This window comes from Coregonus clupeaformis, chromosome 1 (assembly GCF_020615455.1).
Source record: "Coregonus clupeaformis isolate EN_2021a chromosome 1, ASM2061545v1, whole genome shotgun sequence".
Taxonomy (NCBI): domain Eukaryota; kingdom Metazoa; phylum Chordata; class Actinopteri; order Salmoniformes; family Salmonidae; genus Coregonus; species Coregonus clupeaformis.
Window position 1 is genome coordinate 24,889,319 of NC_059192.1, and position 27,626 is coordinate 24,916,944.

Consider the following 27,626-nt stretch of genomic DNA (forward strand, 5'->3'; position numbering starts at 1 on the left):
CCTATGGGGACAGCCGAATAACCCTTTTGGAACCCTTTTTTCTAAGAGTGCATAATAAGTTTGCTTCATTTGCATATACAGAGGTGTAAATAAAACCAAGTGTAACAGACTGAGCCTTTGGCTCTTGAATGAACATGAACACATAATGATGAGACATACATACACTTCAATGGTGGAAGTTTGATTGACAGATGAAAGGGACCAATCATCGTTGAGTTTAGTTTAGTCAGTCTGGGAGTGGAACACTGCTGAACAATTCCAGGGGAGGAGTCATTTGTAGTTGATCATTAAAATATTTTGACTTAGTTGTTGCACAATATATTGCACTATAACTGAAAAGTGTGTATTTGAGACATTATGGAAAACGTTGTACGGAGGATAGTGAGACACGTGCACTACATGCACTATAGATAATTTTTGTCTCTGTGGTTTATATGTTTGTTAAATAATATTCACAATTTTTGTGGTCCTCTGTAGCTCAGCTGGTAGAGCACGGCGCTTGTAACGCCAAGGTAGTGGGTTCGATCCCCGGGACCACCCATACACAAATAAATGTATGCACGCATGACTGTAAGTCGCTTTGGATAAAAGCGTCTGTAAATGGCATATTATATTATTATTTATTCGTATCACATGCAACAACTTAATCAAAGTAAAATGAATTGTACTTGCAAGGATACACTACCGCCTATTTTTCATTTGGGATCATCTCAGTGTTTTCAATTAAGACATACAGCAATTGTGAATCAAATAGCTTTTATTAAAGTATTAGTGGTTAGGGAATGAGTCATTACATGGTACAGAATTCATATGCATTATTTAACCAACATGAAAAAGAGATGTGTGGGGGGGGGGGGTTAAACAGGCTTTAGTGTCTTAGTAAACATAGGCTTTAGCTGTGGGGTTAAAGCAAGTATTTTCACAGAGGGTTTGGAGACAGTGGAAGCAAATTAAGATGAATTGGTTTTGCAATAAAGGCAGTTGCACTGCTGTGGCAGTGATTCACATTATATACACTTACATACATGAAAATTAATGGTAGAAACTACAGGTTTGGTCAACTGGTACTCTATGTATAGTATAGTATACAGGTCTGGGTTTGGAAACCTGGGCCGTGTTCTCTAGGCACCAAACAAAAGAAAATGCACTTTTTAGGTAGGGACTACCTTGACTTGTCCAATAAGTAACACTAATGTCCGTGTTCTGTTGCAAAACGTTTTAAAATGTTTCTGTTCTGTGCCACAATGAACAAGACCCAGGACATCACTGATACTGAAGTACTGCCTCCCCCTTTGTTACAGTTTGTAGGAAAAGTCTGTTTCACCTCACCTTCGATCAATTGATCCAACTATTTATCTGTTTAGTTGAAAATTAAAGTTGAAAATTAAATTAAAATTAAAATAGAGAACTTGTCTGTATGAGATCATTAGCGACGGTGATGGTGCATTTATGTGCTGTTGGAATAATCAGTGACTGTGAGTCTGTGAGCATGCCCACATTAGGCCAGGATTAGATTGAACCCCAGCTTTATATTATCTCTTTGCAAAACAAGTCAATGTGTCAATAAAAACTAAAAAGGGTTGAATCGGATATTAAAAACATTCTGATTCTAAACGCAACAAGAGAATCAAAGCACAGTTGACTTGCATCAGCCAGGTTAAAAATGTTAGAGAAAACAAGTGCTTGGTATCGGCCCATTGGGATTTAAGGGTTGCTCTTACATCAGTGAAAAGTAGTAGTTGATGGGCGGCTTTCTTAAGGAGATGCTGGTCTCAGCACGGCTGCGTTGTAAATGTCCCTATGTGTAATACCATACATTGCCACTAGGTTGTGCACCTCTTCAAAACACTCTTAAGGAGAGTAGACGTTAAAAAAGTGTCGGGAAAATGAGTGTGTAAGTGGCTGGTTAGTCTACCGTCAACTCAACACATAAGACACGTTGATAAAACATTGATAAAACAAATGATTGCTATTGTACAAGGTATATATAGCACACCAGTGGCAGGATTTACATTTTTCCACCAGGATCGTGAAGAAATCTTATAGTATAGCTCCTTATCTTTGTTGTCACGTCAAAACAGAGCTTTTGATGACTCGAGATTTCATCAGAATGTCCTTTCATATCTAAAACTCAGGCAGTGAATGAATACATGGGTGCGTAGTCTACCTACAGCACATGAGTGACGTTTCATGAACGTCTCATGAACATTTTGTGTTTCTTGCAGATGTTAGGATCCTTCATTTGAGCTTAGACCCCTTTGTTAGACTCAGTGTATTTCATTTGTGACAGTGGTCTCATTCTCTCATCTTTCTTCACACACAGCAAAAAGGTGATGGCATAAGATGTAATCTTTATCAAGACAATACACCCAAATGACACTGTGTTCATGAACTGGTCAAATTCACAACATATATGCCTATAGGGAAAGTGTGTGAGTGTGTGTGTGTGTGTGGGGGGGGGTGAATAATAATAATAACAATAATTAAGTAATACTTTCGTCGTATAGGGGGCCTAAATCAGGTCTTCAAAATACATATTTATAAAATATCCAAAAGCACTACATAATCATTCATGTCACTGTAAACTTTATGTCAACCTTTGGTTGTTTGTAGGTTGGTAAAATGATATAAGCATTTATGAATAAATGAATGCAGTGCTTAGAGATTTTATAATCACTTACACGATGGGAAAGTGACCGCCCATTTCGCCTTACTTCCTGGATCCAGTCCCATACTGTTTTTTAATGGGCTTCAGGATTATATCACGGCATAGAAACTTTATTCTGTATTCCTTACCCCCCCATTCTCTCCCTTTCTTTCCCTTCCAACCCCATGTTGTTGTTTGTTGTCTCATTCTTCTTCCTTTTATTTTTCTCTTCATGGCCTCTCTAGCGCCCAATCCCAAAATCAATCCCTAGCCCCTCCCCCCTAGACACTTTTGTAAAGTGGATTGGACAGGTGTAAGAAATACAGCCTATCAGAAGACAATGGGAAGCTATTACCGTATTGCTTCTACCTATCCAGTCCTTTTTAGATATACACAAGGCCCTCAGGGAGTTTGGTTCTAGTGGGCAGTTTTGGGATTGGGCATAGTTGTCTTGTTCACCTTCCTCCTTTTCCTCCTCTTCCTCCTCTTCCTCCTCTTCCTCACCTAGTCGCTGTCCCTATCCCGCTCCACCAGAACATGCTCTGAGTCCTCGTGCATCTCCTGCAGGGAATGGCTGTCCTCCTCTTCCTCTTCCTCTTCCTCTTCATCCTCCATCACCTCCTCCTCTCCTCCTCCATTCATCATATCCACGTCCACGTCCAGATCCACACGCCCCTCATGGCAGTCATCCTCCAGTCCCTGAAAAGGGTTCAGGTCCTGGGATACCTCCACCATCTCTGTCCCCTGGACCTCCACGGGCTCCATGGCGCCCTCGCGGAACTTCTTGACATGGAAGGTGAAGGGAGGCACCTTGTAGACGGCGGTCTTGTCGCGGGCGTAGACGGTGTGGTCGGGGGTAAAGGATTTCATCATCTTCTGCCGCGACACCTTTATCTTCTCCTTCTGCTCGGGGTTGACACTCATGCGTGTGCCCAGCTTGCCCATCTTCTTCTCGATGTTGTGGCGCGTCTTCTCCAGGTTCTCCTTGGTCTTCTGCTTGGTCTTGTCAAAGTTCTCTTTGGCGTTTTTTTTGGTCTTGTCAAAGTTCTCTTTGGCGTGTTGTTTGGTCTTGTCAAAGTTCTCTTTGGCGTTTGGCTTCGGGATTTTCTCCACATTCTCCTTATTGGTTTTCTGCCTGTTGAAGCCCATCTTTTCCTTGGTCAAGGCCATCTTCTCCTTGGTCAAGCCCATCTTTTCCCTGGTCAAGGTCATCTTCTCCTTGGTCAAGCCCATCTTCTCCTTGGAGAAGGCGCTTTTGATGTTTTGCACGCGCTGGAGGCTGCTGCGCTTGATGCGTTCGGTGCGCGACTCCTCGATGACGTCCTCGATCTCCAGCTCCTCCTCGTCAGAGGAGAGGTCCAAGTGGGGCTTCTCTTCTCCCTCCTCTCCGTGCTCCTCAACTCCCTCTTTCAGGTCCAGCACGCTGCCTCTTCCTCCCTCCACCAGCTCTGGGAGCTTCATGGACTTGGACACGGTCAGTTTAGAGGGAATCTTCACCTCGTCCTGCAGACAAGAGGAGACATGAAGCGGTTAAAACAGATGATAGACATGCTCTATAGGTCAGATAATATGTTTTTGGAACAATAAATATGTTTTCTTTGTATTGGGCAATCCCCCTACCCCCCTACAAATATCTTATTGACAATAATAGTTAAAAGTCAAATTATGCAGGGAATGGGTATCTGAAGTTACACATTTGTATCGTAAACACTACCCTTTCTTTGATTACATTCATGAGCAACTTCCTGTTGCTTTGAACTTCAAAGCAACAGGAATAGTACATCTTAAAAAAGGCTGACATGAGAATCCCACATGAGAACCCTTGCTCTGTGTTTGTACCAGTAAAACAACCTTTGTGTGTGTGCATGTGTGTGTTTTTGTGTGTGTGTGTGTGTGTGTGTGTATGAGAAACAGAGAGAGTGTGTGTGTGTACACGCCTGTGTGAGGAAACCCTGAGATCCCAAACATCTCTCCTCTCCCAGTTCTCCACCTCATAACAACATCCCCCCCCCCTCCCCCCGTTTCCATATTTCCACTCCTCTACAAGACCATTACATTTTCCACTGTCGCGTCTCCCTATGGCATGAAAAAAATAAGTAACCTTCAACGTCCAAGCTATCTAATGGATCCCAGCCTTGCCAGAAGCAATCAGTGTACCTCTAGGCTTAATGACTCTATTGTTTAACGCCTGTACTCCTGATGCTGGTGAGTCATGTTCCTCACCTCCTTTGCACTGCACACACACACATTTTTTAATGTACACACACACACATTTTGAAATGATCACACACACACACACACACTTTTAAATGTTTGTGCACACACATGCACACTGGCTGGCTAGCTCTGGAGGGGTGGAGAGACCTCCAGGCTTTTTCCTGTCAGGAACATGGTGATTCCAAGGCCTCTGAGCTCTGTATCTACCTGCAGGCTGCCACACGTTCAGAGTCAGACGCCCTCTCCTAACCAAACCTCACTGCATCACATCACCTGGCTGGAACTGGGGAACCTAGACACTGAAGACAGCTTTCAACCGAAACATTTGTGTATAATTCCCCTGTGCAGACCAACTGTTTCCAATGAGGAATGAAGTACACTCTTTAAAACTTGAAGGATGCTCTTTGACAAATGTTTAATTTGTCCACATTTACAAAGGACAGGTTCCACTGGTGTTAATGCCTTATTGACATGAGGATGGATAGAAAGTAATCCATTAGTCTAACCTAGTGGATGAGGCCATTGATTTTCATATTCCACATGATCTAACCCACCAAGATAGCTGCTTCTCAAAAACACCTGATGTCTTGACCTGCCTCAGAGTGTTTCTGAACAGCACAGGCTGAACACGTCTCAAGTCTTTGTTGTCGTTTCCTCATTCCTACCCTTCCCCTTTCCCACCCACCCCTTCTCACCGGCCTAGCCCGCCTCTCCCTCTTCCTCCTCCTCGCATTCCAGGCTCGCAAGCCCCTCGCTCTTTTCCCGTGTGCGTGTGTTCCTGTGTTCCGCCAACCCGTGTACAATGCACCGGCTTGTTAATGGAAAATACATGTTCTTTTTTTCCATCACGGCAATCTCCCTGAGTCACTCGCTTACACTGCCAAATGGCTCCTATGTGTCTCCAGCTAAAATTGTGTATTGTCCCCCCCCCCCTCCACCCTTAAGAAAACAGGAACAGTAAAAGGCATTAACAAAGGGGCTCTGAGTGGGGGGGCCAAGAAATATCTCTTGGCTGAGTTAAACGAGGGAGACACCGCCGGCTATTTTGATAAGCACAAAGGTGATGATGCTTTTACGGCCGTCTGGAAAACCATGTGCTCGCATCGCTATTGGAAAAAAACAACTGGAGTGTCAAAGCAGGTGGGAGAGGAGAACTCCCTATTGTGTTTCATTGTTCTGTGACTGGGGTTATACTTTTGGTCATGCATTGTGTTCTAGTGGTGTCGAGGGTAAACTCAACCTTGACCTTATTTCCTTAATAGCACACAGGGGTTGTGTTCCAAATGGCACCCTATTCCCTATGTAGTGAATTACTTATGACCAGGGCTCATAGGGCTTTGGTTAAAAGGGAATATGGTGCCATTTGGGATGCTGCCAGGAAGAGAGTCTTACATTGATTTACATCACAAGCATAACATGGGTTTTCGTGAAACAATTTCCTAGACTTGTATGTTATCAACGTTGTTCTGTAGGGCAGAACGATTCCTATTGGTTCTGGCGAAAAGGTTGCAGGGCGTGGTTTAACGAGCAGCCAATAGGGTTGGGCGGTATCCAGATTTTCATACCGTCATACCATTTCTGTACCATACTGGGGTATACGTTATTACCGAATGTGGACACAAGGGACAAACATTTTTGGGCCGTTTTTTTTTTACGCACAAAACAATTTAGGCAACAGGGATCTTGATCCAGGAGGGGATTGAATGTCTCTGCTGTAATGTCTCTGTTGTTTGTTTTAAAACGGTATAAATCATACCGTTGGTATTTCGAAATACCCTGGTATACGGTATAGGTGGTATATTGCCCAAGCCTAGCAGCCAAGTCAACAACCGAACCAATCAGATTTGTTCTGACCCCAGTAGACCAATCATATTTGTTCCACCCGGGGACAATTTTGATGAAATGTAAGGCTAATGTGCTCTTAGCGCAGGCTTTAACAGTCTGTTACAACAGCCTTTTTCATTGCAGGCCTATGTAATGACTCAACTTCCTCAACCTTTTCTTATTTCAAAGCCCATTTACTCCTACCGTACTGATCAAATCTGCATGAGACCACCAGGCACGTACGTACACAGCACAGGAGGTTGGTGGCACCTTAATTGGGGAGAACGGGCTCATGGCAATAACTGGAGTGGAATTAGTGGATGGGTAACAAATACAGCAAACACATGGTTTCCATGGTTTCCAGGTGTTTGATGTCATTCCATTTGCGCCATTCCGGCCATTATTATGAGCCGTTATCCCCTCAGCAGCCTCCTGAGTTGCACAAGTCTACAAGTTCCACAGCACACCTACCCAAATCCCTCTCCCCACCCCCACCCCCCTTGTGTGAAAGTAACCCTCCGAATACAAATATGACTAATCTATCGAGTTTTAGATTTTGGATGGTAAAAACTGGACATATGTGCCCTTTCTCGACTTTAATCTGCCTCCCTACAGTGAATACCTCTGCCCGGCCTGGCTTGGGAGACCTCCAATCTGTCAGTATGCAACTTCAAAGAACGGAAGTTCAGAGGTCAAGGCACTTATATAAGGCTTCTTGAGGAGCCAAAACGGGCGGGTGTAACGGAGGGAAGTGTGTACATGGAAATAAAGTGGGTCTGTGTCCCAAATGGCACCCTATTCCCTATGAAGTGCACCACTTTTGACTGGTCAAAGGTAGTGCACTTTATAGGGAATAGGGTGCCATTAGGGCTACAACCGGAGTGTGACAGGAAGCCAGGCATTCACCTTGGCGTGACTGATATCCTGACCCCTTCTGATTTAATAGGACATTGTTCTCTCAGGCCGACGAGGGGGAGACCGATAGAGAGAGAGGCAGGAAGGTAAATGACAAGGGGGGAGGGGGGGGGGGATTTTGTGTGTGTGTGTGGGGGGGTATACATGCCTGTGTGTGAGCGTGAGCATGTGAGGAGATGATCGTGGACTTCAGGAAACAGCAGAGGGTGCACCCCCCTATCCACATCGACCATCGACGGGACCGCAGTGGAGAAGGTGGAAAGCTTCAAATTCCTTGGCGTACACATCACCGACAAACTTAAATGTTCCACCCACGCAGACAGTGTGGTGAAGAAGGCGCAACAGAGCCTCTTCAACCTCAGGAGGCTGAAGAAATGTGGCTTATCACCTAAAACCCTCACAAACTTTTACAGATGCACAATTGAGAGCATCCTGTCGGGCTGTATCACCGCCTGGTACGGCAACTGCACCGCCCACAACCGCAGGGCTCTCCAGAGGGTGGTGCGGTCTGCCGAATAAATTACCGGGGGCAAACTACCAGCCCTCCAAGACACATACAGCACCCGATGTCACAGGAAGGCCAAAAAGATCATCAAGGACATCAACCACCCGAGCCACAGCCCGCTATCATCCAGAAGGCGAGGTCAGTACAGGTGCATAATAATAATATGCCATTTAGCAGACGCTTTTATCCAAAGCGACTTACAGTCATGTTCGCATACATTTTTACATATGGGTGGTCCCGGGGATCGAACCCACTACCCTGCCGTTACAAGCACCATGCTTTACCAATTGAGCTACAGAGGACTACAAGCTGGGACCGAGAGAATGAAAAACAGCTTCTATCTCAAGGCCATCAGACTGTTAAATAGCCATCACTAGCACATTAGAGGCTGCTGCTGCCTATTGAAATCACTGGCCACTTTAAGAAATGGAACACTAGTCACTTTAATAATGTTTACATATCTTGCAGTACTCATCTCATATTTATATACTGCATTCTATTCTATAATATTCTTCTGTATCTTAGTCCATGCCGCTCTGTCATTGCTTGTCCAAATATGTATATATTCTTAAATCCCATTCCTTACTTTTTTGTGTGTATTGGGTATATGTTGTGAAATTGTTAGATATTACTGCACTGTCGGAGCTAGAAGCACAAGCATTTCCCTACACCCGCTATAACATCTGCTAAACACGTGTATGTGACAAATACAATTTGATTTGATTTGATTTGACATCTGTGTGTGTGGAAGTGTCTAAATGTTGCAAAGGAAAACTTGCCCAATACCTACAGTATTATCGCCATATTTGATTTGAACTTTGCCCATCAATTACAAATGGCAGGCATTGCAAAACACTCTGTGCCAGGGTTAAATGTGTCCTGTAGTGTTGGGTGTAGTCTATGATTTGTGTTTCATCATTACATTGGCTGCAATCTTAATCTTGTGCTGCTTGGTGTCAGTCAAGGCAGGGTGTGGTGTGTCTGTGCATGTAGGGTGGTGGGGGGCGGGGGTAATGTGTTTGTGTATCTGCTTATAGTTTTTCGATGATTTCAGACCTCCCCTCCTCTGCTCCAGATTCCATTGGTTACTTCTGCGTTCCATTCTACCACCACTGATACACAGCTACAGTGTATACACACACTCCTCTGTTGTCCTTAGCAACCACCACAGATAAACTCCCTCCAAGCCGCTGCTTCGTTTGCTGGGACCGCAGTGGTGAATACAGTCTATTTTTCTCTCTCTTTCCTTCTCCTCTCTCTCCTTATTTCTCTCTACTTTCTCTCTTTTCTCTTCGATGTCTCCCTCTCTCTTTATCTCTATATTTCTTTCTCTCTCTCTCTCTCTCTCTCTCTCTCTCTCTCTCTCTCTCTCTCTCTCTCTCTCTCATTCCTCTTTCCCTCTCTTCTTCTCTGTCTCTCTATTACCCTCTCTTTCCTCCCTCCCCCTCTCTTTCCTCCCTCCCTCCCTCTCTCCTTCTTTCACTTAGTCTTAGTCATGGAGAGAGTGGTGCATTAGCTCTGAGACATGGCCTGTGGAAAAGTAATCTGTCTTAAAGGTGTTTACAGTGCAGTTAGACTCACACTCACTGAGTGCCTCTGCCACCCACTAAGAGTGTCTGTGTGTGTGTGTGTGTGTGTGTGTGTGTGTGTGAGGCCAGTCTATCCACAATAATTAAACACCACACATTGCACTCCAGTGTACATACTGAATGTTAAGCTCAAGTGAAACATTAATGAGCGTAACGTACAGTCTGGTTTAACCAGGTTATGTCATCTCCAGATGAGTACAGACATTATAAACGAGAGTATGTAGAAAGACTATTTACAGTATGTAGAAAGAAATGTGACTATCCACCTATGACTACCAACACTAACACACCCAAATGTCTCTTTTGTTAAACATTTCTCTACTTTGCTGCAAACAGCACAAACAGTGGGGGCTGGCTAGGCTAGCAAAGTCAAAACAGGCTACCCATGTTGAACTGTTGTCTGCATGCTTTGTCATTGTGTTCCGGTGGGGGTGGGGGGTATGGGGACTGGGAGGGGGTGGGAGGGGTGGGGGGCTCATATGCTGAGATCAGCTGGCTGCAGCCCCGTACAGTCAGCACAAAAAAGTCCCACTCTTTCACTAACAAGCCTACGTGTCCCCCCCTCTCCCCCCCCCTCTCTCTCTCTGTCTGTCTGTCTGTCTGTCTGTCTGTCTGTCTCTCTGTCTCTCTCTCCCCCCCTCCTCCCTTTCTTGCCTCTCTCTTTCTCTGGCTGTCCAGTATCCACAGCCCTATTCTGCTTTTGGCCTGTTTTTCTGCCTTGTGGAATGATTTGGTGGTGGGACGTGCAAGTGTAATGCATGTGCAAAAATGATATAGGTAGGTGCAATAAATGTTCCTAGACAATCGTCCTTCATATTGTAATTGTAATATTAATTTCCTTATCCTTACCATCACCATTACCACTATACTTTACTACGTGTATATTCCGAGTCGATATTCACGTCATAATAAGGAATTCCCCTTGACCACGCCCATAAATTGGGGAAAACAAACATTCTTTAACATTGACCCCCATTGTAAAAGAGCCAACTTCTTCGTACATTTTTTGTTATACAGCAATAACAAAACATGCTGAAGAGCTGCTTTTGTTGAATGTACATGGTCCTCTGTAGCGCAATTGGTAGAGCATGGCGCTTGTAACGCCAGGGTAGTGGGTTTGATCCCCGGGACCACCCATATGTAAAAATGTATGCACACATGACTGTAAGTCGCTTTGGATAAAAGCGTCTGCTAAATCGCATATTATTATTACATGTAACCAGATCAGACCTACGGTTCACAATGCTCCCATGTAGGGAAATGGAGCCTGCGAGAAGAGCCCAGTGGCTTCAGGCTATTCGGCGTGGGAGAGAGGGAAATGTGGGGATCCGGTACCCAAGTAGACTACTCATAGCTATGTGTGTGGAAAACATCTAATCACAGGTAAGACATTTAACTTGTTTAGTATAGTCAGTTTGTAACTCCAGTCACTACTTGTAGCTGTATAGTCTGTTTGTATTGTTGGTCTTGGCTAGCTTAATGTTTTAGTTGGTAGCTAGCTAGCTAGCACTCACTCACGTGGCTGCTAGCTCCATTATGAAAAGGTGCATGAGGGAAGCCCTACAATATTACGTTTTTCTAAGCATTGAGAACGCTCGGCAGCAGGCAATGTTGAAAAGTAATATTTGTAGTTTTGTAATTGACTAAAACAAGCAAACAACAAGAAAATTGCATTTGAAAAATGTAAAGTTTTTGCTGTGAGCCAATTAGGTAACCAAGGTAACCATGGGTTGTTTTCCCCCAAGGCGGGCGGGGCTACGTTCTATCGAATACCGACAGGGAGTATCTGCCTGTCCCTGAGTCTATGCTTTGTCAGTATTTCCACGTTCCAACCTCAGCAGGAAAAATAAATTCCACTTTACAAACAGGCATGTGTCAGAGGACCTCGTTTGACCGCGGTAAGGCTTGAGGACCCGGGTGAGGCTCACCATGGAAGCTTTCCTCCAGCCCAGCCCAGCCCCAATACCCAAATCACAGTATAACCACTCATCACTGCCATGTGTACAGCTCTTTTACTGTGTGTGTGAGTGTGTGTGTGTGTCTGCCCGACTACAGAGGAATCCCTCTCTCACCAACACTCCCTCTCTGTCCTCCTCCTTTTCCGTTTTCATGGTGCAAAATCAGTTTTACATTATTTTTTGCACACATTTGAACTTTTATGCATCACGAAAATGTCGCTCTTGAGCACAGAAGCAGAAAGAAACCAAATATCCCTTTTAGGAATAATTTCATGCCCTTAAATTTAAGTCCCTTTGAGCCCTGGTCGAAAGTAGTGCACTATGTAGGGATTAGGGTGCCATTTGGGACGCAAGCTTAGATGAAAGAAACTTCCTGCCTTGAAATAGAAATCCTTCACTGGACTAACGTGAGAATGAATTGCACCACATTCCAAAGCAAACCACTGACTGTAGATCGTATTAGGCCTGGTCTGGGATGCTGATCTAAGGTCAGTTGTGTGTTCCCCCACTAATGGTTAAAGTTACAATTGGGGGAGGGGAGGCTGATCCTGGATCTGTGCCTAAGGGGTGTGTGTGTGGGGGAAAGCATGTGATGGGCAAACAGTGACAGAGCCTCTGGGGGAGAATGGCTGCTCCTTTTTTCCATTCTGATTTTCCCCTGGCCCTTTGAGTGAGTGAGTGAGAGGGAGAGTGAGTGAAAATGAGAGTGTGAGTGAGAGAGAGAGAGAGAGAGAGAGAGAGAGAGAGAGAGAGAGAGAGAGAGAGAGAGAGAGAGAGAGAGAGAGAGAGAGAGAGAGAGAGAGAGAGAGAGAGAGAGAGAGAGAGAAAGTAGACAAAGTGAGAAAAAGAGCGAAATAGAGAGAAAATAGAGAGACAATATAGAGAAAATAGAGAGAGAAAGAAAATTGAGAGAGAGAAAAAAGAAAAAAGCGAGAGAGAGAAAATAGAGAAATAAGGAGGGAGAGAGAAAGAAAACAAAAGAAAGAAAGAAAGAGAGAAAATAGAGAATGAAAGAAAGAATGAGAGAGAGAAAATTAAGAAAGAGAGAGAAAGAAAATTGGAAAGAGAGAGAGAAATACAGTGTGTAGGAGAGAAAGATCGAGCGAGAGAGAGAAAGGGAGAGAGAGAGAGAAAGTCGGAGTCACAGAAGGAGAGGAGAGGAGAGATTGCTATATAAAGTTATGGCATGCCAGAGGTCCCTCAGGGGGAGCGGAGCTCGATGAATCACAAGCTCTGTTGTTGAGACATCTCTCCTCCTCTGCCCTGTGATCACAAACTGGCCATAGCAACACATTCACTGCCTCCCCTATGTTATTCCTATTGGGATGAGTACACTCTGACTCCCCTATGCGGTTCTCTTTGAGATAAGTGCACTTTGACTCCACTATGTTGTTGCTATTGACTTTTCCACACCTTCCTTGAATGGTTTCTGAAGGTGGAGCAGTAGACACACTATGTCATGTCATAAGGAAAACTGAGTAACTCAGTGAACATATGGTACAAAGGACATGAAGTAATGCTTTTCAATGAGGAACATTGGAATTTTGGTTTACTTCATCAATTGACTGAATTGAAAGGTCTTCAGTGAGGTCTCACTGAACACAAAGATAAGTTCCCTTTAGGGACAAGTACACTCTCACTACACAGTTCCTTTATGAGCTACAGTAAGCCCATGCCTGGCCAACACTAGCTGACCCCTGACTCCTAAAAGATAAGCAGCACACCCTTACGGACTCCCCTATTTTTTTCCCCTCAGAAAAGGTCTGCTCTGACTACCTAGTGTTAGCTGTTCTCCTATGGCTTTGTAGGGTGATTTAGTTATAGTTAGTGCAGTGGGCCTATACTGCGGTAGTGTAATGCTAAGCCGTTCAATTTCGAATGATAGCTTGCTATTTTTCCAGAAACAGTCTTAAAGATTTCTCAGTGAGTCAGACCTATGATTCCTTTTCACAAACGCCCTAAATTACAAAATGCACTAATCTGATCACATGATTTCATATTTGATGTTCTGCTTACAGGAATTTGCTTATTAGATATCGCAAATAGGCTCGTCTTTGTGCTTGTTCAAGATGTAAGGCTGTAAATATGAATCTTCAAAACACTCCAGGGCTAATAAATGTTACAGTTTAATAATTTCACAGATGCAGACCAACAGTAAGTCCATTCAACCAACCAAAGTGAAACAAACAACCACTGGAGTGTCACAAGTAAAACCTCTGTCATAAAGAACTGACATCACTGTGTATAAGAATATAAAACAACAACATGATGTGAGTTTATACCTCAGAGCCATGCTAGGGTACGTTTGTGAGATGGCTAGCAGTGCCATAGTATTCTTGATACAGTACAGTGAATGCAGGGGTTGTCCTCATATGTTTTGTCTGAGTGCAGACTCAACCCACTGGGCAAAAACTGGTTGAATCAACGTTGTTTCCACGTCATTTCAACCCCCAAAATCAATGTGATGACGTTGAATCAACGTGGAAAACGGATTGGATTTGCAAGAAGTCATCAACTTAAGGGCATTTGGCATTTTGTGGCTTTCACCCAACTATTAACCTAAATCCAATGACATGGTGACATTTTTTGTTGATTTCACGTTGAATTCACGTTAGTTGAAAACTCAACCAAATGTAAATCAAAACTAAACGTTGAACTGACGTCTGTGCCCAGTAGGAAGTTGTGTGGAGAGGAACAGTGTTAAAGGAAGTGCCCCCTTCTTCTTTGGATACACACACACACACACACACACACACACACACACGCGCACGCGCACACGCACACGCACACGCACACGCACACGCACACACACACACACACACACACACACACACACACACACACACACACACACACACACACACACACACACACACACACACACACACACACACACACACACACACAGGCTCCGTCACTTGTGTTTGACAGTGCTTTCAAAATGCCCCCTAATTGTACCTTTTTTAGTGTTGCACACCATCCAAATTGCTCACATAAAGCCGAATGTATTGTTTTTACTATTACAAGCCCATAATGTTTCCCATTTGAATTCAAGATTGAAACCAGTGATTCATAACACAATGATGAAAATCTACATGTTAGAAGCTGCCTTGAGAAAAACTCTCATACTCAAACCTTTCTATCTTTGACATGTTATTTTATAAAGGGCAAATCCATTTGTTCACCTCTCTCCAGTCTACAGTGCCATATAAGGCAAGGTCTCAGGAATGCTTTGGTTCTCTTAACTCACTTACTAGTCGGCAGGTAGCTTAGTGGTTAAGAGCGTTGTGCCAGTAACCGAAAGGTCGCTGGTTCTAATCCCCGAGCCGACTAGGTGAAAAATCTGTCGATGTGCCCTTGAGCAAGGCACTTAACCCTAATTGCTCATGTAAGTCGCTCTGGATAAGAGCGTCTGCTAAATGACAAAAATGTAAATGTAGTCAAAATGTATAACATTCAACATTAATTTAGCAAGTTTCTTTCTTTCGGGAGACTTTGGCGGGTAGGGTAGCGTGCTTATCCTCTCCGATATGACATCATACATTCGGCAGAGAGCTTGTCAACGGACAGAATCGCAGGAAAACAGAGGACACATCTACACAGCTGGCGTAGTGGCGACTCCGACTCGACTTGCCACTAGTAGGACCCACGGGAAAGGGAGGTAGAGGGGTCGGTGAGGGAGGGGGGGCTGCAATCTAAAAATAGCGACTATCACATACTTGTTTGATTGTGAGAAGGAAGTGGCCTTTATGGGATCAGGTTCCTGTTTAGTTTGTCTTGGATTTGAACCAATGTTTTTAGTTTTTTGTCCTGCGAAACTCTATCTCTTGTGGCTTTCGGCATGCCATGTCGTCATGGTATGGTTGTGTTTAAAGGGATAGTTCACCCCCCAAAAGAAGTTGCCAGGTAAACAAAACCAAAGCATGGATTGCTGTCTTACATTGTCCAAAGACTGGGTAATGAATAGTCAGTAATTTTGTAATTTGGGTGAACTATCCCTTTAAATGTGTCAGTTGACAGTTGTGGCAAATTATTGCTTGTTAATTCACTGTACCAATTAAGTGCCAGCTGACTGAAGGATGGCTTCATTTCTGGACAAGAGGGTTTGTTGAGGGCCTTCTGTGTCCCAATTTGCATCTCCCTCTTCATCCCCCCTCTTGGAAGGCCCATACCAGATCAACAGTAATGCCGGTCATTTGACTCGTATCAATACATTTATTGTTTAGTCGATAATAGCTTGATGTTCTGCTTATAGGAATTTGGCTCGTCTTTGTGCATGTTCAAGGCTGTAAATATGCCCTGAGCCATGGCGATCTCAGGGCTATACATGGCTATGGTAGCAACCATGCCTCTTATAGGGTTACCCGGGATACCAACAGGTCTGTGTCAAGTACTCTGAGCACTTTTCACAGACACCCTCCACCGCCACTGCAAGATACAGCTTGCCATTGTGAGAAGTCAGGGTTGTTTTCCTTTTCCTACATACTTTGTCCGGGGCTCCGATCAAACATCTGCACATTCATGCACACACACACACACAACCACACACACACACACACACACACACACACACAAACGCGCACACACACACACACACACACACACACACACACACACACACACACACACACACACACACACACACACGGTCATAAATCTCTCCATAAACAGAAATCTCCTCCATTGTTATTGGAAAGAGTAATGGGGGGGCATGGCAACGGTGGTGACTTTCATCCCATTCGGAGTCACCATAAGTCAAGCGTACAGAACTGTACATAAACAGGCCTGGACAGAAAGAATGGAGTCAGTAGCAAAAGCTGGTTACAGTTCGCAATGGATTGTGTCTACAAATGTCCATGTGAGTTCTTGAGTGCATACGTAGGCCACTGTATTTTATAAGGTATTGTATTTATACTACATGTCCTATTCCACCCTTGCGTTGTGTTGATAGACGCAGCGGGTGTGGGAAGAGACTACACTTTATGGAAAGTGAAATGCCTCGGAGGGGAATGGAATGGAAAACCTCAAAGTATTCCTATGGCTGTAACATGAATGACTGGGAATAATTAATTACAGGTATATGTGTTTACTCATTACAGCGGATGGTCTGTGTGTGTGTGTTTTTGGTTTTACTATCCTTGTGGGGACCAGAAGTCCTCACAAGGATAGTAAAACAAGGACAATTCAGACAAGTGGGGACATTTAGCTATTTTAGGCTAAGGGGTTAGGTTTAGGGTTAGGGTTACAATTAGGGTTAGTGTTAGGGGTTAAGGTTAGGTTTAGGGTAAGGGTTAGGGTTAGGGAAAATAGGATTTTGAATAGGAAGATGCCTATTCTTCCGAAAGTATTCACCCCACTTGGCATTTTTCCTATTTTGTTGCCTTACAACCTGGAATTACAATAGATTTTTTGTATCATTTGATTTACACAACATGCCTACCACTTTGAAGATGCAAAATATTTTTTGGGGTAAACAAAACAAGAAATAAGACAAAAAAACTGAAAACTGCATAACTATTCACCCCACCAAAGTCAATACTTTGTAGAGCCACCCTTTGCAGCAATTACAGCTGCAAGTCTCTTGGGGTATGTCTCTATAAGCTTGGTACATCTAGCCACTGGGATTTTTGCCCATTCTTCAAGGCAAAACTGCTCCAGCTCCTTCAAGTTGGATGGGTTCCGCTGGTGTACAGCAATCTTTAAGTCATACCACAGATTCTCAATTGGATTGAGGTCTGGGCTTTGACTAAGCCATTCCAAGACATTTAAATGTTTCCCCTTAAACCACTCGAGTGTTGCTTTAGCAGTATGCTTAGGGTCATTGTTCTGCTGGAAGGTGAACCTCCGTCCCAGTCTCAAATCTCTGGAAGACTGAAACAGGTTTCCCTCAAGAATTTCCCTGTATTTAGCGCCAACCATCATTCCTTCAATTCTGACCAATTTCCCAGTCCCTGCCGATGAAAAACATCCCCACAGCATGATGCTGCCACCACCATGCTTCACTGTGGGGATGGTGTTCTTGGGGTGATGAGAGATGTTGGGTTTGCGGCAGACATAGCGTTTTCCTTGATGGCCAAAAAGCTCAATTTTAGTCTCATCTGACCAGAGTACCTTCTTCCATATGTTTGGGGAGTCTCCCACATGCCTTTTGGCAAAGACCAAACGTGTTTGCTAATTTTTTTCTTTAAGCAATGGCTTTTTTCTGGCCTCTCTTCCGTAAAGCCCAGCTCTGTGGAGTGTACGGCTTAAAGTGGTCCTATGGACAGATACTCCAATCTCCGCTGTGGAGCTTTGCAGCTCTCTCTTGGCAGGTTTGTTGTGGTGCCATATTCTTTCAATTTTTTAATAATGGATTTAATGGTGGGATGTTCAAAGTTTCAGATAGTTTTTTATAACCCAACCCTGATCTTTACTTCTCCACAACTTTGTCCCTGACCTGTTTGGAGAGCTCCTTGGTCTTTGTGGTGCCGCTTGCTTGCTGGTGCCCCTTGCTTAGTGGTGTTGCAGACTCTTGGGCCTTTCAGAACAGGTGTATATATACTGAGATCATGTGACAGACCATGTGACACTAAGATTGCACATAGGTGGACTTTATTTAACTACTTATGTGACTTCTGAAGGTAATTGGTTGCACCAGATCTTATTTAGGGGCTTCATAGCAAAGGGGGTGAATACATACAGTGGGGAGAACAAGTATTTGATACACTGCCGATTTTGCAGGTTTTCCTACTTACAAAGCATGTAGAGGTCTGTAATCATTGTATGATTTTTAAGTAATTAATTAGCATTTTATTGCATGACATAAGTATTTGATACATCAGAAAAGCAGAACTTAATATTTGGTACAGAAACCTTTGTTTGCAATTACAGAGATCATACGTTTCCTGTAGGTCTTGACCAGGTTTGCACACACTGCAGCAGGGATTTTGGCCCACTCCTCCATACAGACCTTCTCCAGATCCTTCAGGCTCCGGGGCTGTCGCTGGGCAATACGGACTTTCAGCTCCCTCCGAAGATTTTCTATTGGGTTCAGGTCTGGAGACTGGCTAGGCCACTCCAGGACCTTGAGATGCTTCTTACGGAGCCACTCCTTAGTTGCCCTGGCTGTGTGTTTCGGGTCGTTGTCATGCTGGAAGACCCAGCCACGACCCATCTGCAATGCTCTTACTGAGGGAAGGAGGTTGTTGGCCAAGATCTCGCGATACATGGCCCCATCCATCCTCCCCTCAATACGGTGCAGTCGTCCTGTCCCTTTTGCAGAAAAGCATCCCCAAAGAATGATGTTTCCACCTCCATGCTTCACGGTTGGGATGGTGTTCTTGGGGTTGTACTCATCCTTCATCTTCCTCCAAACACGGCGAGCTCTATTTTTGTCTCATCAGACCACATGACCTTCTCCCATTCCTCCTCTGGATCATCCAGATGGTCATTGGCAAACTTCAGACGGGCCTGGACATGCGCTGGCTTGAGCAGGGGGACCTTGCGTGCGCTGCAGGATTTTAATCCATGACGGCGTAGTGTGTTACTAATGGTTTTCTTTGAGACTGTGGTCACAGCTCTCTTCAGGTCATTGACCAGGTCCTGCCATGTAGTTCTGGGCTGATCCCTCACCTTCCTCATGATCATTGATGCCCCACGAGGTGAGATCTTGCATGGGGCCCCAGACCCAGTGTGATTGACCTTCATCTTGAACTTCTTCCATTTTCTAATAATTGCGCCAACAGTTGTTGCCTTCTCACCAAGCTGCTTGCCTATTGTCCTGTAGCCCATCCCAGCCTTGTGCAGGTCTACAATTTTATCCCTGATGTCCTTACACAGCTCTCTGGTCTTAGCCATTGTGGAGAGGTTGGAGTCTGTTTGATTGAGTGTGTGGACAGGTGTCTTTTATACAGGTAACGAGTTCAAACAGGTGCAGTTAATATAGGTAATGAGTGGAGAACAGGAGGACTTCTTAAAGAAAAACTAACAGGTCTGTGAGAGCCGGAATTCTTACTGGTTGGTAGGTGATCAAATACTTATGTTATGCAATAAAATGCAAATTAATTACTTAAAAATCATACAATGTGATTTTCTGGATTTTTGTTTTAGATTTCGTCTCTCACAGTTGAAGTGTACATATGATAAAAATTACAGACCTCTACATGCTTTGTAAGTAGGAAAACCTGCAAAATCGGCAGTGTATCAAATACTTGTTCTCCCCACTGATGCACGCACCACTTTTCCGTTATTAATTTTTTAGAATTTTTTGAAACAAGTTATTTTTTTAAATTTCACTTCACCAATTTGGACTATGTTGTGTATGTCCATTACATGAAATCCAAATAAAAATCCATTAAAATTACAGGTTGTAATGCAACAAAATAGGAAAAACGCCAAAGGGGATGAATACTTTTGCAAGGCACTGTAACTCAAAACATTAGCTGATTGCCAAGTGTGACATATCCTATTCATCTTCATTAAAAACACCAACCACAAACTATTCTGTTTTCTGTACTACTTCTCTTAGAGCCTCCAACACACACATACACACATCATGTATGCTATCAATGTTTCTGGTACTTTGGATACATGAATACTAGATACAGTACACAGATACTTGCTTTTTTGAGCATTCAATTTGTAGACTATTTGGAGGTGTGTGTGTGAAAATAGACAAGAGAACAGCATACTTTATCATCCCTTAGGGAAACGTGGTTTGTAACATACAGGGAGAGCTAGGTGGGGTTGGCAGTGGTGTGGAGGGGTGGGAGTTAGGGTGGAGGGGGAGTAGGAGAGAGGGAAGTGGGTTTGTAGTTAGGGTGGAGGGAGGAGTGTAGGGGGAGTAGGAGAGAGGGAGGTGGAATGGGAGTTAGGGTGGAGTGATGGTAGTGGAGGTGAGAGAGCAGAACAGAGCTGGGGAGCTGCAGATGCCGATGGTATGAATCAGCTGTCTAAATATGTGCTGCTCTGGATCAAAACACACACCCTCATCACGCACTCCTTACACAAAGAAGATGGACCCTCTCTTTCTCTCTCTCTCTCTCGCTCTCTCTCTCTCACACACACACACACACACACACACACACCAGAGGATGCTGGTGGTAGGAGCTATAGGAGGACAGGCTCATTGTAATGGCTGGAACGAAATCAATGGAACGGAGTCAAACATGTTGTTTCCGTATGTTTGATGTGTTTGGTACCATTCCACTGATTCCATTCCAGCCATTACAATGAGCCTATCCTCCTATAGCTCCTCCCACCAGCCTCCTCTGACACACACACACACACTCACACACACACACACATACACATACACATACAAATATTCATTTTAGAAGGCTCATAGCAAGACTAGCTTTACGCTTGCCATTTGATCTGTTTCTAATCAAACAAATGATTATGGTACTGATTGAGAAATAATCCAATCATCAAATTAGACCCAAAACAGTAATCCTATGAGTCAACCGATAAGAATGTAGTATTCTGCTCTGCATTGCAACAGTTTAATCTGTGGTGGATTAAATGTTCCTGTGTTGCCCTTATTTACCTCTATTTATCTCCCTATCATACTACTCTCTCTCTTTCCTATTTATCTCCCTATCATACTACTCTCTCTCTTTCCTATTTATCTCCCTATCATACTACTCTCTCTCTTTCCTATTTATCTCCCTATCATACTACTCTCTCTCTTTCCTATTTATCTCCCTACCATACTACTCTCTCTCTTTACTATTTATCTCCCTATCATACTACTCTCTCTCTTTCCTATTTATCTCCCAATCATACTACTCTCTCACTTTCCTATTTATCTCCCTATCATACTACTCTCTCACTTTCCTATTTATCTCCCTATCATACTACTCTCTCTCTCTTTCCTATTTATCTCCCTATCATACTACTCTCTCTCTTTCCTATTTATCTCCCTATCATACTACTCTCTCTCTTCCCTATTTATCTCCCTATCACACTCCTCTCCCTCTTTCCTATTTATCTCCCTATCATACTACTCTCTCTCTTTCCTATTTATCTCCCTATCATACTACTCTCTCTCTTTCCTATGTATCTCCCTATCATACTACTCTCTCTCTTTCCTATTTATCTCCCTATCATACTACTCTCTCTCTTTCCTATTTATCTCCCTATCATACTACTCTCTCTCTTTCCTATTTATCTCCCTATCATACTACTCTCTCTCTTTCCTATTTATCTCCCTATCATACTACTCTCTCTCTCTTTCCTATTTATCTCCCTATCATACTACTCTCTCTCTTTCCTATTTATCTCCCTACCATACTACTCTCTCTCTTTACTATTTATCTCCCTATCATACTACTCTCTCTCTTTCCTATTTATCTCCCAATCATACTACTCTCTCACTTTCCTATTTATCTCCCTATCATACTACTCTCTCACTTTCCTATTTATCTCCCTATCATACTACTCTCTCTCTCTTTCCTATTTATCTCCCTATCATACTACTCTCTCTCTTTCCTATTTATCTCCCTATCATACTACTCTCTCTCTTCCCTATTTATCTCCCTATCACACTCCTCTCCCTCTTTCCTATTTATCTCCCTATCATACTACTCTCTCTCTTTCCTATTTATCTCCCTATCATACTACTCTCTCTCTTTCCTATGTATCTCCCTATCATACTACTCTCTCTCTTTCCTATTTATCTCCCTATCATACTACTCTCTCTCTTTCCTATTTATCTCCCTATCATACTACTCTCTCTCTTTCCTATTTATCTCCCTATCATACTACTCTCTCTCTTTCCTATTTATCTCCCTATCATACTACTCTCTCTCTCTTTCCTATTTATCTCCCTATCATACTACTCTCTCTCTTTCCTATTTATCTCCCTATCATGCTCCTCTCTCTCTCTTTCTGTTTCCCTCTCTGCCCCCCTTCCCCCTCCCTCTCCCACTCCCCTCTCTCTCTCTTTCTGTCTCCCTCTCTGCCCCCTTCCTCTCTCTCTCTCTCTCTCTCTATCTCTCTCTCTCTCTCTCTCTCTCTCTCTCTCACTCACTCACTCACTCACTCACTCACTCACTCGCTCACTCACTCGCTCACTCTCTCGCTCGCTCGCTCTCCCTCCCTCTCATGGAGCTGTCACATTCCACGAACACAGCAACACATACATTCAGTCAGCTGTCCAAGCCGATACATCAGAGAGATTAAACAAGGAGTTATAGTAAATGTACATAAATTAAATGCACGCACACAAGTGCATGCACGCACGCACACACATACACACCATGCATGCATACACACATACACACGGAAGGGAGGACAGCTGTTCCTGCTAATAGAGCGTTGGGAGCCGTCAATATCGCTGATGCGCTGACAGACCTTACACAGATTAAGGTCCACTCACTCCCCCTACTTACTTTAGTTTAGCCTAGCTTAGCCTAACTTAGCATACCAATGGCTTCTCATATTAGCTTAGCCTAACAAATGCCCGTTTACCCTTTAGTCAGCGCCCCCACCACCCCACTGGAGGGAGTGGGGTGGTGGGGCGCTGACTAAAGGGTAAACAGGCACTTGTAAAGGGAAGATAAATACCAGTGCTCCTGCCGACTACAAAGCACCCCAGCTGTGCCCTCGCCGTTCTACCGTCCCTTCAGGATGAGTTACAGTAGGTTTTTACTACAGTATCAGAGGAGGGCCGTGGCTCAGTAGGGTTTCCTAAGGGCTTGGACAAAAGTTAGATTCTCTCCAATGAAAAAAATTGTTTCTATCAGGAACGACTGAATCACACAGGCTGTTTTTGGCGTGACGTCATAATTGGAGTTAGTTCTGAGAACGAGGCTTGAAAAGAACATTGGAAAGATACACAGAAACCCAAAAGTTTTATTTTATTTGATCCATTAACAGGAAACATGTTTCTGATAGGTACCAGTATCTTGTTGACTCCTGGGCTGCGTTCCAAATGGCACCCTATTCGCTATGGGCCCTGGTTAAAAGTACTGTACTATATAGGGAATAGGGTGCCATTTGGGACGCATCCCTAGTGTTGTGTAAGAATAGGCATCTCCACGCTACATTCTATGTCTCTAGCTTGACCTCTACATCACTGATACACACAGTACCACTCACTGGCTGGAACGAATAAACAAAGCCCAAAGAACCACACCCCGAGTATCAATCACCGGGAAGGGTTGAAACCAACTAGCGTAAGTTATGGGGTTTTTTCCTACTCTATTCCATCCCCCCTCTCATACATCACCTAGTGGACTCTCCCTCATAGTGAAAGTGTACACATCTTGCCATTGGAACCACCTAACACTATTTGGCAGGGTGAGATAGAAATTCATCACCAACAGTATCCTCCCCTCCAAATAGCCTACAAATGGAATGCTCCAAAAAGCTATTATCTGCGTACTGTATCCAGTATTCATGCACCCCAAAGTAGCAAAAACATTGATAGCATTCATGGATGTGTGTTAGTGTGTGTGTGTGTGTGTGTGTGTCTGTGTGTGTGTGGGGGGGGGGGGGGGATTTGACCTTGATGTCTCTAAGAGAAGTAGTACAAAACAGAAAACAGAATATGTTGTGGTTGGTGTTTTTAATGGAGATTAATATGATGATATGTCACATTTGTCTCTTCTACACCACAGAGCCCAGAATTTATTCTTACACACAAATACAAACACAAACACAAACACACACAAACACACAAACACACACATATTTCATTTTAGAAGGCTCATAGCAATACTAGCTTTACGCCTGCCATTTGATCCATTTCTAATTAAACAAATGATTTATGGTAGTGATTGAGAAATAATCCAATCATCAAATTAGACCCAAAAAAGTAATCCTATGAGTCAACCGATAAGAATGTAGTATTCTTCTTTGCATTGCAACAGTCTCATCTGTGGTGGATTAAATGTTCCTGTGTTGCCAGTGTATCTCTCAACATAATTGAGGAGAAAGACTGTTTTGTGTGCTCTTGTGTATCATATGTATGTTATGCCTGCCTCGTTTGGGTATGATATGATTTGAATCATTTTTGTAGTTAAAATAAGACTTGTACAAATGGGAGAGTGGACAGCTCTTTGTTGTGTGTGTGTGTGTGTGTGTGTGTGTATGTGTGTGTGTGTGTGTGTGTGTGTGTGTGTGTGTGTGTGTGTGTGTGTGTGTGTGTGTGTGTGTGTGTGTGTGTGTGTGTGTGTGTGTGTGCATGGTACTGTAGGCCTGGATTATTTGTGTATCATTCCCATTTGATTCGATTTATTCTGGGTTATAAAAAGACATGGACAGATTGACTTCTACAATATGGCTCAGAGGATCTACATATCTGCATCTGGATGCCAGTAAGTGACATGAGGCAACCCAACACATACACACACACCCACGCATGGGCGAGAGCACACAAACACACAGACAAAAACATGTTATTATAGACAGGCAAGGGGGGAAGGGAACAGAGCAAGAACGAGAGAGAGAGAGAGAGAGAGAGAGAGAGAGAGAGAGAGAGAGAGAGAGAGAGAGAGAGAGAGAGAGAGAGAGAGAGAGAGAGAGAGAGAGAGAGAGAGAGAGAGAGAGAGAGAGAGAGAGAGAGAGAGAGAGCGAGAGAGAGAGAGAGAGAGAGAGAGAGAGAGAGAGAGAGAGAGAGAGAGACAGACAGACAGACAGACAGAGAGACAGACAGAGAGAGAGAGAGAGAGAGAGGGGGGCTGCCCAAGCCGTGCTTGAGTCATTTAGGAGGATGGAAACTCTGAATGTTCTCACATCGCTGTGCAAAGCTGCAAGCCATTACACATTATACCATGGCCGGGGCTAAAAAAAGACCTGCGCGGTGCTCCCGCGCTCGCTGCAAAACTACAGAGTGTCTTTTCAAATGAAACATCTGCCATTCAAACTCTCCTCTCCTTTCCTCTCCTTTACTTTCCTCACTCCCCCCTTCCAACAACCACTCCTGCCTCTCTCTTGGCGAAGAAGTCGAGTGTGCTCGTGGTATTTTCCATCTTTGTTTAAAGAAAATAGAAAAGGGATGACTTACAGATTCCTTATGACCAAAGAAGTGAGCTGTATCCACATGGGAAGCCATGTATGTATTAACTCGGTGGGGTGTCAAATAGGATCAAAGGCAAGAGCAATGGGTAGTCGGTAGTGGACATTAGTGAGGATGACCCTACTTCTACCATAGGGTGTGGCACATGGTACAGTATGATATAATCCTAGATCACCCAAGGTATACCAAAACAATGAAACATATATTGCGTAGAAATATGACACAGTGGAACATATTATTGTAAATGTATGTGGTACTGGATAAACCGCTTTTTGAATTATATGAATCTGATTGAAGTTTGAGTTCAAGTTCAAATATAGATTTTTTCCCCCGACTTGATTGATTGCTTTCATCCGGCAATTGTGTCCTATAAACATAGTGATGTGTGATGTGAAATATACTTATTTTTGAATGGCATGTTTGTACATCCATATTAAAGAACAAGCTGTCATTTGGGCACTTGCCAATGATGCCTTGAGGTGAGCCACACCCCAAACTCCTCTCCCTAGCCAGTACACACTCAGCCGGGTAATATGCAAACTATCATCTGCAAAAAATACCTGTCAATTGAGCATTAACCTTTTCACCAAGTTCAAATTGTTTGTCTGTTTGCCATCCACCCCTAGTCCAGTACCCTCATGATAATCCCCAATCCTCACCCATCCCGGTGTCAAGCGGGCGTGCCGTGCCCAATTCCCCCCTCAACCAACTCACACATCACCCCACACACCTCCCCCCATCCACACACACATCCACACACACCCCTCAACCCACCACCCACACACCTCCATCCCATCCCAACTCCACATCCACATCCCCAACATCACCCACACACCTTCACCCCCCGCTCACCTGGTAGATCATGACTTTGAAGTTACGTCTCTTCAGCAGCTCGTTCTCGTTGCTCTCCAGCCTCTTGATCTGACCCCCTTGCTTCTCCAGGTTGGCACGCACTGTCTTCACATTGACGCTCACCTTGCGCACCTTCTCCAGCATCTTGTTGACTGAGTTGGACGTGGTGCTGTGGCTCTTGGTCAGTTTGGTGAGCTCGCCCTGGATCCCCGTCACTGATCGCTCCATGTCCTGCTGCCGAGCCTCCAGGCCACTCTGCGTCTGTTGGATCTGGTCCACAGCCCCGATGATCTTGTCCAATAAAGCCAGGACCATAACACCGTTCACCTGGGCGCCCGCTTTATCCTCTTCCTTTTCGTCCTGGTCGCCCTCGGAGATGGCTAGCGCTACCGACGAACGTTCCTTGGCGGCACCAGATTCCTCATCATCCGACGGTGGCAGGTTGACTTCGTCGTCAGAGATCTCGGTGAGGGTCTGATGCTGCTCCTGCAGCTCCAAGTGCATGCTGGATGTTTCCACTTCCATGACTTTCTGGATTGTTTTCTGGATTAAGAAAATAAGTCAAAGGACTGTGTATTCAAAAGAATTAGACGCCGGAAAGAGATCCTTTGTCAAAATGTTTGGACTTCAGTCGAACTCCTTGGTTGTCAGTTCAGTCTTTGCTGCTTTCTCTCACCTGACTCACACACTTCTCTGTCTGCTCTGCCCTTCTGTGGACCCTTTACACTTCTCTCCTGTCTTTCTCTCAAACTCTCAAACTCTTGCTCTCAAACACACAAGCAGGCTCTCTCTCTCTTCCCTATGTTCCTAATCCTTGGACAAAGTCCAGTCTACAGGGAAGAAGTCTGCTTTAGAAGTAACCGTAGGAGCGCTGGGATGCGAATGACACTCTTCCCGGAGAAACCCTTCCAGTCAAAGCAGAGCCAGCTGCTTTTTTCCTTTCCGGACCCCTTTTTCCTGGGACTCTCCCCTTTCCCTTCCTCTCCTCTCCCGTCCCTGGCCCCTCCTCTCCCGTCCCTGGCCCCTCCTCTCCTCTCCCATCCCTGGCCCCTCCTTGTCCGTAAGACTCCACCTCAGCTGAGCGGGGAAACCCAGCCCCCCCCTCCCCCAGACCCAG

General features: G+C 44.2%; 1 protein-coding gene across 1 annotated transcript; it reads right to left on the reverse strand.

The window, feature by feature from the left end:
* Positions 1-739: 739 nt before the first annotated feature.
* On the reverse strand, positions 740-27,480 carry LOC121559671 (caveolae-associated protein 1). Its single transcript, XM_041872821.2, has 2 exons — positions 26,510-27,480; positions 740-4,150 (listed from the first exon to the last, which is right to left on the reverse strand). The coding sequence occupies exons 1-2, from the start codon at positions 27,032-27,034 to the stop codon at positions 3,152-3,154; spliced, it is 1,524 nt and encodes a 507-aa protein (XP_041728755.1). The 5' UTR covers positions 27,035-27,480; the 3' UTR covers positions 740-3,151.
* Positions 27,481-27,626: the final 146 nt, after the last annotated feature.